The sequence below is a fragment of the Callospermophilus lateralis genome, chromosome 10 (genome assembly GCF_048772815.1).
Source record: "Callospermophilus lateralis isolate mCalLat2 chromosome 10, mCalLat2.hap1, whole genome shotgun sequence".
NCBI classification, from domain to species: Eukaryota; Metazoa; Chordata; class Mammalia; order Rodentia; family Sciuridae; genus Callospermophilus; species Callospermophilus lateralis.
In genome coordinates, this window is record NC_135314.1 from 125,705,196 (window position 1) to 125,722,788 (window position 17,593).

Genomic DNA, 17,593 nt, shown 5'->3' on the forward strand with positions numbered 1-17,593 from the left:
AGCACGAGGCATGTCAGGGAGTAGGAAGTAGTGTGGTGAGTAAATCTATCCCAGTTCTTAGATACTGAACCTTATTCAGCCTGTACAGTAGTGGGAAACTAATCCCCGTATGTTTTCCAGAGCTTTGGTAATAAAATAAAATTCTTTCTTAACATCTAGAAGTTAAAGTTTCAAGTAAATCAATATAGATGTCTAAAGAGAACCTGGGCTTTTTGGAGGCTGCTATACTTAATGACAGTAAGAACCAATTGTACTTTTTGATAAGGTACTTGTTTTTTGAGTTGCCAGGTCTTTCTTTAGAAATTCTGGAGTCTAGCTGAAATTGTTCACTAGTTACTATATTAAGCAAAGCTGTTTTCAATGTGAAAAATGGGTTTAAATTTGGTTTTAGAACCATTTTAAGATCAGTTGAATTAGAGCTGTGTGTTTTTCAAATCTATTTTAGTAGAAAAGCCTGCAACTAAACATTTTTTGAATGCAAAAAAAATTAAAAGAAACTTTTCTCAATGTTTACTTTAAAAATATCATTTCATACTTTATTTAAAACACAAATTTGCTCATCTCTTTAGAATGTTATTGTTTTTTCCAGTGGTTGATTTAAAAACGGTATGATTTTGTTACTCATTGAGTTATTGTATAGTTGCCTTAGTTTAAATGAGATGGCAGTTGTAGTGAACCCAAAACTCTTTGTTGGATAGGAAAAGAAGATATTTCTTAGATGACAAATTATAAGTGTTTCATATAATTTAAAGATGTAACTTCAGGAGATTGGGATTTTTTAAAAATTCTCTTAGAAAAAGGAATATTGGCAGCTAATATCTCAGAGGGGAATGGTAAGATGGCTAGGAGCACTGTTGGTTGCACAGTAGAGAATCCCAAAATATGTATTAATGTATATATGTTTTTTTCTGTGTACGTACTTCATTGTATAATTAAGCAGCAGTAGAATTTTTATGTGGTGCTAAGGATTGAACCCAGTGCCTCACACGTGCTAGGTGAGCCCTCTACCACTGATTCACAACCACAGTCCCAATAATAGGATTCTTAAATAACATATATGATCAAATATTTTCCAGGAACTTCCAAGTAAAAATTAAACTACATGATACCCTTTCAACAAATAAGACTAGAATTAATTATATCTGTCTAAGCAGAGGGGATAACATTTCTTAAGCTGGATATACTGTTCAGTTTTAGCTGGTATGTCCATATTGAGGATATGATTTAGTTAAGCTGAACCTTTCAAAATCATACTTAGAATTAGTTATTTTTATTGTAATATTTTAAAAATTTTATAAGAGTTCAAATGTTTTAATGTCAGAATCTGCCTTTGTAATAATGCAGTTATCTGAAAGGTTTTGTTGCTGCTTCTTTATTTGACAACTTTATTTTTAAAAACTTTATTTTTAAACATCACCATGAATTTACTGGTGAGCAACTTAACAGAATTCTTTAAACTCATAATTGCTTTCAGTATATCTTGGCTGAACTTACATGAAACTATGTGACCTAAATTTTTCTGAGCTGTATTTAGTTAGCACCTTATGGTAAGAATAACCCTTGATTTACATTTAATGTTGTTAACTCCTAAGGTTTTCAAATTTTTCCTTTTCAGATTTTTACAGATTCATTTCATGTACACAACCGATATCTCCTATAAATATTTTTTGCCTTGAATAATAGGGATTGAAAGGACTAGTTGGATCTTTCTGTTTCTATAACTATGATGTGATTGATTATTAGTATAAAAATTCTTCTCTTTCAGTTTTGGGGATTATATATTTTTGAATTCTTAATAGGTATAAAGCACAAATATTGAGGATTGCATTTTAATATTTGGATTGAAAATGTTAACATTTCAATGAACATAATCATTATTATTCTCATTGCCACTTCCTTTATGAGTTGGGTTTGGGATTTAAAAGCTGCATTTGGTATCCTTTTTTTGAGATGACCAACTTTTGCAGTCATATGCAAAATAAACTCCCACTAGAGTTTTTGGACATGTAAAATAGTTACTTTTAATGGTAAGTGTAGCATCCAACTAATGGTATTAGTGTCTTAGAGCATTTTCTAACTCCTTTAAAAGATCTGTAACATTTTAAAAATATTTTTTTAGTTGTCAATGGATCTTTTTATTTACTTATATGTGGTGCTGAGGATCCAACCCAGGGCTTCACACATGCCAGGCAAGTGCTCTACCACTGAGTCTCAACTCCAGCCCAAGATCTGTAACATTTTTGCATCTCTGTAGTTAAAAATTCTATGTGGTTTGTTCAGAAGTATGTTAATACTTTCTATCTTAAAAGTAATACTTTGCAGTTGGGAGACTGAGGCAGGAGTCCTGATAGCGAGTACAAAGCCATCCTCAGCAAAGGCGAGGCGCTAAGCAACTCAGTAAAACCCTGTCTCTAAATGAAATACAAAAAAAAAAAAATAGGACTGAGGATGTGGCTCAGTGGTGGAGTGCTCCTGAATTCAATCTAGTACCATACACACTGCCCCTACCCCCCACCCCCCCAAAACACCTTTGTGTCTCTGGGCTTTGTTTTCATATTTTTTACTAAAGGATTAAATATTTCAATTTGTCAAGATTCTCGTGATGTTAACATCAGCTTTTAACTGTTGAGCTTAGGAAATATGCACTGCTAGATTTGACTAGTTGTGAATGTCTTTCTAATATTATGCCAAGATATGACGCCATCATAGGCATTCTTAAGAATGTCTGGATATTGTTTTTATTCTGTTTTCGTCAGATGTAGGCACCACCATAGTTTTTTTAATGAGTTTCTTTTCCTTTATTAGAAAATAGATTTCTTGATTTATGTCTTCTTTGAATTATTCAGCTAATTATGGTAGTTAATATAATTCTGCCATTAACATACTACCTTCTATGAAGAGATTAAATGCAATCAGGAATGCACAGTTAAAAGTTCTTTCTTGTAGGTTTTCTTGTTTTTGTAGTGTTATATTGTGTTTTAAAAGCATTTTCATGGGAAAAACAAGTTAAGGAAATGGCTTTCATGCTAATCTTGACAGCATGCTTTATGGCAGTGAGGAGATCTTTTCTATTTAGGACATTTGAATAGTTTTTAGGGTTCAAAGCAAAATGTGCTTTTCATGCCTTTATTAATTTTGTGGATGTTAATGATTACCTATAAGGGGGACATCTGTAAAGTCATGCAGAATCTGCATCATATTATATGCATGTTGCTTCATTTTGTTCCTGTTTGCCCAGTGCTATGGAAAGTCATCATCTTGACCTGAGCAGACTTGATTGAGAGGCCTTCACATTTATAAAATACCCGTGAAGAGATGATAACTACTGTGGTGTCAAAGAGAAAGAGTTATCAGAGGATGCTTGTTATTTTTAAAAGTACAGAAACTTTTTATATTACTTCTTTATTAATTGTACAGCAATGCTTAGATTCCTAATAATTACCTGTTTCCTTTATGGTTGCAGGTTTTATGTGTCGACGATCTTAGACTGTAGTTTAAGTATGAAGTTCACATTAAGAAAAATTAATATAATATTAAAATTAGAGGAGGAAAGATCATTTCAGACCTTAGTTTAGGAAATATTTAAGATTTAACATTATTGGTATTAAGAAGAAATTGCTTTGTTTTTATTAACTAGTGTTATTTTCATCATCCTGATAATGAGGAATACATGAATTTTACTTCAGGAGTATTTAATATATTTTCAGAGGTGGACACTTGCTGTCTAGTGACCAAGAAGTTGCTCTGGGTATATTTTCAGTAATTGGTTCTGCTTCGGGATATTATAGGATCTTATAGACATCTCCCTCTCTCTCTCTCTTTTGTTCTTTTAGAACCTTCTCTTTATCATTCTGTTTGATGTTCCTGTCAGATAGCCCTCTGTTCTAATGGAACAATGGTTAAGCATCTATATAGTAGAGAGAAGTGTCATAAATAACTTATGTGGGTGATGTCCTGGTAGGCAGCCAAATATTGGCTTCTCTGTCTTTTCTAATCACAGATCCTAGGACAGATCCATAGCAGAAGTTATCTCTTTTTAGTCATGTATGATACCCTGTGCTTAAAGATTGAGGTACTGTCTTGGTGCATTCAGGTTGTCATAATAAGTTACCATAGACTGTGTGAGTTAAGCAACAAACATTTATTTCTCATAGTTTTAGAGTCTGGGAATTCCAAGATCTAGGCATCAGCAGATTAAGTGTCTGATAAGGGTTCCTTTCCAGGTTCAGAACATTTATTTTTTCTCTGTGTCCTTACGTGGCATAAGGAACAAGGGTTTGGGGTTTCTCTTATGGGAGTACTAACCTTATTCATGAGATCTCTACCTTTGTGACCTGATCTCTTCCTTCTGATTCCAGCTCCTAAATTCCATCATGTTGGGGTTAGTATTTAAAAGTATGAATTTGGTGGAGACATAAATATTCAGTCCATTATGTTATGTCACTGGCCCCCCAAAATTCATCTTTCTCACATGCAGAATGTACCTATCCCCACCCGCCAACAACCCTCAAAGTCTAAACTCATTCCAGCACCAGAACTGAAGTCTAAAATCCAAAGCCTCATTTAAGAATCATCTAAATTAGATATGAGTGAGCTTTAAGATCCAAATTATTCTGAGGCAGTTTCTTCCCTGGATCTGAACCTTTGAAGCCAAACAAGTTCAGGCTTCTGAAATATAGTGGTAGCACAGGTTAGGATAGACATATCCATCCCAAAAGGGAGAGATGGGTAACAGGTCCTAATAATTCAAAAACCGAACAGGGCTAAAAGCATAAACCTTATGATTTGAGAATATTTCTCTTGAGCTCAATACTTTGCTTTCTAGGTCCAGTGGGTGGCAACATCACCCCCCACCCCCTCAGCTGAGCAGGTAGGCTCCAGTGGCTCTCTGCCAGGGCCCCACAGGCAGGACAGGGCAGGAGGACATAATTCATCTTACTAATTTTCCTTTTAATGTTTTCACACCACAGTTGACCTGAAACCAAAAGAAAGTGAATCTGTGGGTAAGGGTGCTGTACTAAAATCAGCCTTGCGTTATAAGCTACTAAAGAAATAAAATGGAAATCTCTTAAATTCAGTAGCCCCAATTTTATTTAATACTACATCAAAAAGGAAAAAAGAATTTTTACTTTTAGATAAGCCACATTAATATATATTCTTAGTAGGAAAATATATTTTGTATCCTATATCTTAAGAAAGCTATAGAATAACTCAAATTGAGGGGAGAGGAATATGACAAATAAAACATTGCTATTCTGTAAGTGTTCTTTAAATGGACATAGCTGCAGACTCTCATAAAACTCTGGAAAAAGCAGCTTGACCTTATTTCCGCCATTCTAGCTACGTCAAACAGAAGTAAATTATAGAATAAGTCTGTCTACGTTTTAAATAATTTAGTTATCAAAAGATTTTAAAGAACAAGTTTTCCACAAATCATCCCTGTACCATTTGGTCTTGATTTTCCTTTTTTTTTAAAGGTTAGTTTGCCAGCATGTAATTAATCACTTTTATTGGTTTTTAAGAAAATGAAACTGCAGTGTACCCTTTGGCTTGATTTTTTTTTTTTTTAATGTTGTTTAAGTGTTGCAGTAAGTAATAGGAGAATATTAGGTGACTGTTTAGTGATAATAATGTGGTTAAAACATGTGAAAGAAGTAATTTATTAAAGTCAGCTTATCCATATCACATTCCTATGTATAAGTCCGGACCTCAGACCCCACTGGCATGACTGTCAGAGTCCCTGTTTGTTGGTAGAGCATTTATTTCCTGTGTACAAAGGGGCAGTTCTACTTTTCACCATTTCCCATCATTTCTTTCTCCAAAATCTGGTTTGAATTGTTTTTTTTTCCTTCCCTACAGTTCTTCCATAATCAGTGAATGAGAACAAACCTACCTTATCTCAGGAAGAAAGAATGGGAACACCCTTCCAGGCAGCTTCACTTCCTTGGGCTCTGTTCCATGTGTGTAGTACACTGCCTTCTCTGTGGAAATTGGACACTATTTTAACAATTAAGCATTATATTTACTAATCACCATCAGTATTAAGATTTCTTATAGAGATTTATTTATTTATTTTTGGTACCAGGGATTGAACCCAGAGGAACTTAACCACTGAGCCACATCCTAGCCCTTTTTATTTTTTATTTTGAGACAGGGTTTCACTAAGTTGGTTAAGGCCTCACTTAGCTGCTGGAGCTGACTTTGAACTTGTGATCCTCTTGCTTCAGCCTCTCGAGTTGTTGGGATTATAGGCATGTGCCACCACTCCCGTCTTGAGTAGGGTTCTTAAGATAGGTAAATATCTGGATGTGTGCAGGCTCTGCCATTTAATTTTTTTATTGACTCAAAATCACTTTTACATTTTGTGTGTGTGTTTGTGTGGTGTTGGGGATTGAACCCAGGGCCTTGTGAATGAGAAGCAAGCACTCTACCAACTGGGCTATACCCTAGCCCTTTTTACATTTTTAAGCAGATTAAGCAATGAAGGAAATTCTAATAGGCTCCAGGTCTCTATTGGAATTTTAAAACTGTCCATCTGTTTATACCTGTTCCTTAGGTACAGACCTTTTCCCAAAGTATAGATCTGAAGGCTGGGCCTTTATTCCACTTAAGGATCGCTATTAATGAAAAGGCTATCAGGTTCTAAAAGGCTGGATGGACCACTTTGGTTTTGGTACTTAAGGTACTATACTCTCAGAACCATTAGGAAGCATTTCTCCCTTCTCTCTTTCCTGAAAGTGGTTTTGTAGGATTGTGTAGTGAGTTAAATTCTGCCTTCACCACCCCAAGACATCTTGAAGTCCTAATTCCCAGTACCTCAGAATGTGACCTTATTGGAAGTAGGTTGCAGATGTAAGATGAGGTTATATTCAGTGTGGACTCTAGTCCAAAATGACTGTGTCCTTCTGAGAAGAACAGAGAGACAGACACACAGGAGGAGAGTGACATGTGAAGATAGGCAGAGGCTGATGTGTTGCACTGCAAACCAAGATTTTGGGATTGCTGGCAGCCACCAGAAGCTGGGGAGAGCAGGCATAAGTCCCTAACCACAACCCTCCAACAGGATTTGGAGGGCAAGGCCCTGCTAATACCTTAATTTTAGACGTCTAGTCTCCAGAAGTGTGCAACAATTAATTTTGTTGTTTAGGACTCTATTTTGTGCTACTCTGTTACGGCAATCCTAGGAAAGAAACTAATGCAGATTGGTATTGTTGTTTCTTTCAAATTTGGTAGAGTTCACCAGTGAAATGGGATGTGGAGTTTTCTTTGTAGAAAGGTTTTAAATTGTGAATTCTGTTTGCTCTTGTGTCTGTTTTGGTAATTTTATTTTAGGAAATTTGTTCATTTTGCCTAAATTATCGAATTTATTGGTATAAAATTGAGTTGTTTATGATATTTTTTGATGTCTTCAGAATCTGAAATGATACTTCTTTCATTCCTGATATTGTTATTTTTATTTGTCTAGCTCAGTGGTTCTCACCGGAGGAAACTGCCCCCCACCCTAACTAGGGGACATTTGCAATGTCTGGAGGCATTTTTGGTTGTCATATTTGGATAATGTTCTACTGGCATCTAATCAGTAGAGCCAAGGGATGTTACTAAATATCCTGTAATGCACAGGACAGACCCCTGTAAAAAATTCATAATGACAATATTGTTGAAGTTAAGACCTTTTCTAGGTTCCCAATGTATACCCTATGTGTTTAAAAAATATTGTACTGCTTCGTATTTCATGAAACCACCATTCAATATAATATTTCCACTCATCCCCTTTCATCCTTTACATTGTAGTAGACATGGATTTTACTTCTCTATAAATTATAAAGCCCACAATACAGTTTTTGCTGTTTTGTTTTAAACAGTTTGTTAAGGAAATTTTAAATTGAGAAAAAAAGTACTGTTATCATTGCTCATATGTTTTTCACCTTCCTCATTGTTTGAATAGATCTAAGTTTCCATCTGGCATATTTTTCTTCCACATAAAGAATATTTTCATGTGTTTTATAAAACAGGTCTGCTAGTGACATTCTCTCAACTTTTATTTGTCTTAAAAACTCTGTAAAGACTAAAGAGCAGAGTGCTTGCCTCACGTGCACAAGGCCCTGAGTTCAGTCCCTAGCACCCTGAAAAAAATATGGCAAATAACTGTAATTTTTCTTAATTCTTGAGGTGTATTTTAGTTTCATATAGATTTTCCCACAAATGGTTTAAAAAAATTTTTTTTTCAAATGTAGTTCCTTTGTTTTCTTGTTTGCATAGATTGTGGTAAGAAATATACTGTCATTAACTAATGCAGGTTGAGTATCCCTTAGCTGAAATGCTTGGGGCTGGAAGTGTTTTGGATTTGGGGGGAATTTTTTTGTCTATGCATAATGAGGTATATTAAGGATGAGAGCCAATTCTAAACATTGAGTTCATTTATATATCACACACACCTTTATATACAAACTCTGATGGCATTTTGTATTCTACACTATGCAAGACACTTAGTGTTCTTTTACATTTGTTGCTGGGTATTTTAAGATCTTTTCAAATGAGAGGTGTCTTCTCTCACTAAAGTTTCTCAATTTGTGTCCTATTAGTTATCTATTATCAATTTTCAGTTAGTTACCTTCCACCTGTCCATGACAAGTATAGAAAGTAAGCATGAGCATTTAGAAACTTTTATAGGAATTCACAGAGTAGCTTGACTTCTAATGGTAGTTTTATGCGATAACTTTACTATATTTTAACTATGATGCCATGTGAGGTCAGGGTGGAATTTTCCACTTATGGTGTCATGTTTGTGTTCAAAAAATGTTGGATTTTGGAACATTTTGGATTTGGGGATTAAGAATGCTTAACCTGTGTAAGGCTTTTTAAAAAATCTGTATGTTTCACAGAGTATTTCTAGACTTTGTTCTTAAAAATAATAACTGGAAGTTTAATGCACTGTGCTTATATTTTGCCAGCAGACTTATATTTGTCTTTTCTTCATGATTTTTTTCTTTTTACTCATTTAAAAAAAATGTATTCTTGGGCAAGGTACTAATGTGAGCCTCAGTTTACTCACATTGTAAAATTGAACAGCCAATGAATGATTATCAGAGTTTGCTGTGAAAATTAAACGTGAAAAATACCTAGAATATGTAGAAACTAACTCATAAACATTATAGATGCAACCCAGGTGTCCTCATCCAGCTTTCCTTGTGACCTTGGAGTTCACACATAAAACAGATCATTGAGGGTCCCCTGGTCTAAGCCCTTCCCAGCCACATGGCAGCAGCTCTGTGTGGACATGCTCTCTGTCCCCTATACACTCAGGAGTCACAGTGCATCTAGGGTTGGGCCAAAATGGAGAGGCCAGCTTAGTCCACAGATAGGCACTGTTGCCACTGCTTATGATTAATTTCTGCTTCTACTGATAGTTCACGTACTGATTTCTAATAAATCTGATCTTTTATTCAACAAAGTTAAAAGATATTTTTTCTGGGTATTTTCATATGTTAATTAAAACTTTTACCTATGGGGCTAGAGATACAGCTTAGGGTAAAGTAGAGCAAGTGCTTTGCAGGTAAAGGCCTTGAGTTCAATTCTTAGCACCAAAATAATAATAATAATAATAATAATAATAATAATGATAATAATAAATCCGTGATGTTTATATTTTATGTAATTTGCAAATTTCTCTTATTCAGAATATTGGTTTTTTTCATTTAGGCTAAAATATTTTCATTTTCTATTTTTCAGTTTTTCAGATTAGCTATAATATTTAAAGTTACAAATTTTCATATTAGGATAATCTTAGATGTAATTAATGGTTTGGGATGATATAGCTTATAATTAATAGTAAAAACTATTTCCAGTAGATCTAATAGATAATGCTAATATTCACATTAAAAGATACATTAATTGAAATGCCCTCTTTTTAATCTCAGCAAGAGAAACAGACTTGGTCAGATAGATTTCTCTTTATAAATAAAATCTTGCTTTCCTGCAGAGTTAGTTGAACTGCTCTTTCTGGTGTGCAGCTGGCCAAAGATAGAAGCACCCAAGTATCTGTTTCAAGCCTCTTCTCATTGTGCTGCTGCTTCTTTCCTAGTGGGCCTTTGGAGTAACTCTGTGGGAGCTCATGACTCTGGGCCAGACGCCCTACGTGGACATCGACCCCTTTGAGATGGCTGCATACCTGAAAGATGGTTACAGAATAGCCCAACCAATCAACTGTCCTGATGAACTGTGAGTTTTTTTGAACTGGGAGAAATGTGTTTCATTCCGTTTACTATTTTGTTATAAAAGAAAAAGAGCAAGTTTCCACATTCATTCAGAGCATTTCCTTTTGAAAATAATGGCTATAATGAGTATGGTCTCCAAAATTCCCTGGAGTCCAGAGCAAGGTAACACTGTTTCTCTAAATACAGGGTTCTTAGAGCTTAAGATGGAACCTCTGAATTCTTCCTCTCAGAATTTAAATACAGGATAACAAAGATTTATTTTTGACTTGAGTTTTATGTATTTACACGAATTCTGTGTTTGCTGTGATATTTTGATATGCTTCTATGAAGAAAATGTACACATACAATCCAAATAACTCATTTTAGCTGCTTCTTATTCTAGAGTTGCCAGTACATAGTAAAAATTGATAATTTTCAATATATTCTATTCTCGGTTTCCACAGAAAGCATATCTGGCATCAAATTGACCAAAAGGTAAAGGATACTGTATCATTTCTTGTCACATGTTCCATTGTCATTGCAGATTTGCTGTGATGGCCTGTTGCTGGGCCTTAGATCCAGAGGAGAGGCCCAAGTTCCAGCAACTAGTCCAGTGTCTCACAGAGTTTCATGCCGCCCTGGGTGCCTACGTCTGACTGCCCTCACAGTCTCTCAGCATCAGAAGGAAGTGCCTGTCGTGGACACTTCATACACAGCACAATGCCAGCAGAAGCACAGTTGTCTTCCAGAATGCCGTGCCTTAGGAATGCTTTAGGACCTGAACTTTTAAGACAGACTTAATGTGGACTATTTTCTAGATATCATTTTTAATAGATTAAACTGAAAGGGGTTTTATAATTTTTTTTGCCCAAAATTTTTAAAACAGTGACTTTGGACTAGAGGGTACATTTTAAAAAATAAAACAGTTTTTAAATTGTTTAGACACAAATATTTGGAATAGCTATTTTAGTGCCAACTGTTTTTTATTTTTTTACTTCATCAAGGTATTGTAGGTGACTCACCTTTAAAGTTATAATTTTATTTTTATCACTACTCTTGGGAATGGTTTGTTTTCAGATGCAGTTCTTTTAGGAAAGGAAAAATAGCAAAAAAGATTTCTGCTTTGCCTCGTACAAGAAAAGGCAGTGTTGGAAGAAGAAAACAAAAACTAGAGAGACAAAGGAATTTTTAAAGAATACTTATTGGAAACAAGCTGCCCTTTCATGGGAAATTGTTTATTTTTTAATGTTTTAGTGAAAAGGAGTTCTGCTTTCTTATCTTGGGGGAAGCAGGAACAGAGTTCATCACATCTTAAATTTGTCAGAAATTAACTTTTCCTGTGAGCCAGAAATGGGTTTAGGGCAGATTAGTAGGAAGCAATGGCAATTTTTATTTATTTTTACTCTCTGGGAAAGAAGATAATGCAGTTCCAGAAAGTGAATCATGTTTCGAAGGTTAAGATTTCCTTTTATTGCACCTAGAATAGTGCTATGCACAGAGCGGGTGCTCAAGTTGTTATTTTTTTTTTTAATTGTAAGCTGGTACATTTGTGCTTATCTTCAAGGCTGGCTTAAGTGTAATTTTTTTTTAAACACTTGAAAAATTAAAGGATTTGTTTTATATTATGACAGTATGGAAAATATTGTTTATAATTTGTGATTGGTTATTGTGTCTCCTGAGTCTGAACATGTAGCAGCTAGATGGTCATGTTTTATTTCATTAGTGTTTTTCTCAGGTTCCAAAACCCTAACACAATGACAACTGACTCTACTCAGCCTCCAGGTCCTAATAAGAAGTGGGAATCATTGTTACAAAGGAGTATTAGAACACTGAAATATTCTCCAGAGCCAGTAAATAAAAGGTATATACTTGGTTCTATTTAGCCTAAAGCAATTGAGTAGACCTACAATGTAGTGAGGCCTACAGGTTCCTGCTGCTACTTCCATTCTCACAGGTATATATGGGAGAATGTGTGGCAGTTGGAAGCTTTTTGCTGTTTTGAAATAAGCTTTCTGAATCAGCAACATACCTGGAGAAATAGCTCACACAGTACACAGTCAAGGGTATAAATTTCGGTACACTATTTATTAATACTGATGTTTTGGTTTTCTGAAATATTTAGCCTCCAAATGGCTTGTTTTTAAGAAGCTCCTCTGAATTATTGATAGATTTCCGATGTCTTTGTTTATAATCTGCATTCTTAGAAAGCATTCAGTCAACAAATACTTACTTAGTACTGACTACATATTAAGCACATGGATTGGTTCAACTCTTGTGTCCCTTCCAAATTATAGAGCATTCTTTTCTGTGTTCAAATGAGTACATTATTTAGAAATCACAGTTCTAGGTACAAGATCTCTTAAGAGAGAAAGTGCCGACATCTGACTTCCGTGCCTAGTTAAGAGGTATTCTCTGTTTGCTGGGATGGTATGTTACCTTCAACCTTACATTTTTGTATTTGTAAGCTCTTTTTTGTGTTTTTTGTTTTAGTAGATTTTTCTTTCTGAGCTACTTGGAAACATTGACATGGGAAGAAAGAATAGTTATAAGATTTTCTTGGCTGGTATGCTTCTTGTGGTTTTTGTTATAGATCTTGAATATTACTGGACAGATTTTGCAGAAAAAGTAATTTTTGTAGGAAAGACACAAACTGACAATATTTTGAGCTGGCCCGAATGATCTAGAAGTCTATTATGTTCTGTCCTTTCTTGTAACATTCTCATTATAAGAAAATTTAGAACACAAAGAGGATTGATCTACTCATTCAGTATGTATTTATTAAGTGCCCTTAGTATGCTCTGTTTTCAGACTGTACGGAACAAGACAAGTAAATAGTGTTTTGGTAAGTCCTGTGATAAAAATAATGGAGTGGTATTGGAATAACTTTAGATGTCATGGTTAACCAGTCTTCTTTGAGCAGGTAGCAATTGAGATCTGAATGACAAAAAGAAGTCAGTCATAAGAAGATCCAGGCAGAAGGGACATGATTGCAGAAGTCTTAAAGCAGAAGCAGGCTGGCCATCAGTCTCATCTCCTCCTATCCATCTTCCTGCTGCTGCCTTTGGAAGGAGAAAGGAGGCTAGTGTGGCTAGAATGTAGTGTAGGGAAAGGAGTGGTACTGGGTGGGGTCTGGGAAAAGCAGGAAGCAGCCAGTCAGTCCTTGTAAGCCTTGGGACACTTTTATATTTTATTCTAAATACAGTAGGAATACATTAAATGGTTTTTAAAATAAGTGACATGATCCAATTTGTTATTTCAGAAAGATTGTCCCAACTCTTATGAAGTTTGGATTGTAGGGAGACAGGTATGGACTCTTTAAGAAGCTGTTGCATAGTCTGGGAAAGAAAATAGCAATTTGAACAAATTTGGGTAGTGCAACTCCTCGTGGGCGTTAAAATTGGCAGATTGGAGATAGATTTTAAAGGTAACAGACAGCACCTGAATCCACTGGATATTGGCAGTGGAATAAAGAAGGGAGGGAGGGGGTCAAAGAAGACTAGTTGGTTTGGAGCCTAAACATGACCAAAGAATGTCCTGAGATCAGGGGGAAAAAAAAAAAAAAAAAAAAACAACTAGAATTTTGTTTTGGCAGGAGGAACCAGTAATTTGCCATAGACTGTGTTCAGTGTACCACTTAATTATCTAAGTGGACATTTAGAATTGATAACTGAGAGGCTGCATCTCAGGGAACAGGCCTCATTGAACATACAGATGTTAGAGTATGACACATGGACTATCTTTAATTCTTGGTGCAGGATGAGTTTGTCTAGAGGGAGAAGAGAGAGAGTATACTCTCTGGGACTGAGTCCTGAACCTTCCACCACTTAGGGGTCTAATGAAGGAAGAAGAGATAACAAAATGAAGACTGAGAAGAAACTACGGTATTTGATCAAAGCAGCAGCAAAAAGGAATATGAAGTATTGTGGGAACTCAGGGAGGAAGGTGTTCCAAGTGAAGAGACAAGGTTCTGTGGGACTTGGCGTCTATTAACAAAAACAGTAGGGATTGGAGCAAGTTGAAATGTGGGCACTAAGTGGGGAGTGGAGACCCCACTGTCATCAGCGCTGTCAAAAAATCAGCAGTGAAGAGGGAAATGGAGCAATGAGTAGAGGAGATCTAAGGTTTGGGGTGGGCAGGCACTGGGAAGAAAGTGGGTTCATTTTCCAGATGAAGATCTGGTATCAGAGAATGTTCACAGACAATGGGTTGAGTTAGCAGAAGAGAAAAATCCCTTTGAGATAAGGAGTAACTCTTCTTGCCATTTGGTACACAGATCTGAAAGCATCTCCACTCTGGCCCCCAATTCCTTTGCATTTTAGTCAGCTTTGTGTCACTGTGACCAAAATAACTAACAAGAACAACTTAGGGGAAAGCAAGTTTGTTTTGGTTTACAGTTTCAGAGGTCTCCTTGCATAGCCAACAGACTCGATTGCTATGGGCTTTAAGTGAGGCAGACATTATTGAAGAAGGGCATGGGGGAGGAAAGCTGCTTTCAGCTCATGGCAGCCAGAAAGCAGACACAAAGGGGTCAGGGACAGATAATTTCCAAGGTCACAACCACAGTGACCTAATTCCTCCAGCACACCCCACGTTGCCAGTATTCCCATTTGAATTAATTTATCAAGTGGGTTAATCCCTCATGAGGTTACAGCCCTCACGATCCAATCACTGCCTAAAATCCCCACCTCTGAACCTTGTCGCACTGGGGACCATGCTTTCAATACATGAGATTTTGGGGGGACATTCCAGATCTAGATCATAACACTTTGGTTGAGGTGAAGCTTGCATTTTTCCTGGGGGGAGAATGTGAGCAGATGAAGGGTGTAGTACACAAGTCTAACTTGTGTCAAAATTGACCTCTGTTGAATTGGTTTCCCCAGGACTTTAGGCCATCACTGTTGTCCTGTGTGCAGCCAGCGTCTTCTCACTGGGGTCGCCTTCCTAGCTGCTTCACTGGCCTCCATCCAACCAGTCAGCTACTGCCAAGTAACACTTCTAGAACTGAGCTGTCATAACTTAAACCTTTCACAGGTTCCTCAGGCCTTTGGGGACCTAAACTCCTGGGTACAGTCTCCTTTGGTCCTTCTGTCACCTCCTGCTGCTTCCCTGCCTCTTCCCTGCTTGAGTGCATCACACTTCTTCACTCATCTTTTCTTTGATTGTGCTGTACCGCCTTTTGGAATGCTGAGCTCTTCTCTGGACACAGTGCCCAGAAGATTCTTCCCACACCTGGTTCCACTCCTCCAGGCTTGTGGTTGCTTCTCAGCCTTGTTCCTCGGGCTTACACTCTGACAAAGGTAAGACGGGAGTTTATTTTTACACTTCACTGTGGGTGTTCTTTGAGGATAGAAACTTGTGGATAGAAGCTCCCTGAAGGTACTGTTCTTTAAAACATTAAATTAACTAGTCCCAGAGAACTTAAAGGGAGATGTCTTCAAACCTCAGTGATCCTGTGTTCTTGTTATACAGTGAAAAGCCTATGTAAAAAAGAAAAGGAAGAATCAATGACATTCAAAAGTATTCCTCTTTGAGTAAATATGCCATTTGTTCTTATCAGTTTATCAAAAAGAAATGAGTTTTTTAGTGATTTATATTTAAAGAGTTAAGGACTCCTCTAGAAATATATTGGAGAAACATGTATAAGTTGAAAGTAACTAACCTTAAAAAAAAGTAAATTAAGATTAAGTCATGGCACCTGAAGGTTACATTTGGAATGAAATTTTTCTTCAATCTGAGTCTGTTCTTCTGCTTTTTGCCTCCTTGGCTTCAAGAGTAAGTGTAGTAAGTATCATTTCTAGATTACTTAAAACACGTGGTATAAATTAGATGCTATGTAAACAGTTGTACTGTATTTTTAGGGCACAACGACAGGAAGTCTATCCGTAGTTAATAAAGACAGTTTTTTTTCCAATTTTTTTTTTTTTTTTTTTTTTACCTGAGGTTGGTTCAGTCTACAGATGCAGAAGCCCTGGATACTGAAGACTAGCTAACTGCACAGTTTTATTTTCCTCCCTTAACAGATCCAGAGAGAGAGGAGCTGGGGTGGGTTCAGTGATCACAGATCACATCCATTACCAGCTTCCTCCCTTTCTGCTGCTCTGCCATCTTTGGCATGCTGTTCTTCAAGACCCCCAAGGCCTTATTCTTGGTAGGACGGTAGAAAAGGCATGAGTTAGCTGGTCCTTTTTATGTAAAATCTACTAACTTGGCTCTGGTGTGTTTCTACCAACACCTTTCCAGAACTGAAAAACATGGGTACTGGGGCTGGGGATGTGGCTTAAGTGGTAGCGCGCTCGCCTGGCATGCGTGCGGCCCGGGTTCGATCCTCAGCACCACATACAAACAAAGATGTTGTGTCCGCCAACAACTAAAAATAAATAAATAAATAAATATTTAAAAAAAAAAAAGAAGAAAAACATGGGTACTGTCAGTTACGAGGCATCCCAGGAAATTAGATTTGGTTGTTTTTTGCTTTATTGAGACATAATTCATGTATCACCCATTTAAAGTGTACAGTTATTTTTGGTATAGTCATTGAGTTGCATAATCATCAGCCATAGTCTAATTTGATTTTATTACCCCTAAAAGAAACTCCATACCCATTTGTAATCACTCCTAATTCCTCTCCCTCAGTCCTAGGTGACCACTAATCTACTTAATGTCCAGATTTACCCATTCTGAACCTTTTGTGTAAATGGAATCATATAATATGTGGCTTTTCTTCTCTCACTTAACAAGGTTTTCGAGGTTCTGCCACGTTTTAGCATGATCATTAATTTCTTCATTCTTTTATACTTCTGAAAAATATTCCATTGTGTGAATATTCAACTGTTCATGTATCAGCTGATCCACAATTGAGAAAATTGAGCTTTTATTTGATCACATTCTTATCTGAACAAAACTAGTCCATTGGGTGGGGTGGCTGTTGGTGGACAATCAACAATGGCTGGCCCTATATAGAAATGGACTGGTACCTGAAAATTTATTTAGCATTTCAAAAGTTCTGACAGGTGTGTGAAGAAGTGCAGTGATTGTGAAGTCTTAGTGACCGTAAGGAGTGCCAGGTCAACTTGGTTTTACCTTGGTGAGTAATGTTACTAAAGAAAAAAGCCTGGTAGGAATTACTATATAATTAGCATGTAGGTCTTTGACCAGAGAACCGTGCTTTTTCATTGTGACTGCTATTTCTTTGGCCTCTGACCCTACTATTTTGCACCAATCCCTAATTCTGCCACCACTTCAGGGATATGGACTTGCAAAGTTATTTATGTTCTCCTCCATGCTTGACATGCAGTTATTTACCACAAGGCACCTTTGCTCTGGCTTCATATGGGTTGGACTATTACTTTCTTTTCAGGGATATTTATTACTTGTAATTAATTTACCCCTTACTTTGATAA

General features: G+C 36.5%; 1 protein-coding gene across 2 annotated transcripts in view; it reads left to right on the forward strand.

The window, feature by feature from the left end:
* Ryk (receptor like tyrosine kinase) overlaps positions 1-12,304 on the forward strand; it is a 94,144-nt gene extending 81,840 nt beyond the window's left edge. The window contains exons 14-15 of one of the 2 annotated variants that reach the window (XM_076867503.2): positions 10,082-10,218; positions 10,738-12,304. In XM_076867503.2, the coding sequence (XP_076723618.1) occupies positions 10,082-10,218; positions 10,738-10,849 (249 nt within the window). In that variant the 3' untranslated portion in view covers positions 10,850-12,304. The remainder of the gene's footprint in view (positions 1-10,081; positions 10,219-10,737) is intronic. The other variant, XM_076867504.2, reaches the window with a different exon arrangement.
* Positions 12,305-17,593: the final 5,289 nt, after the last annotated feature.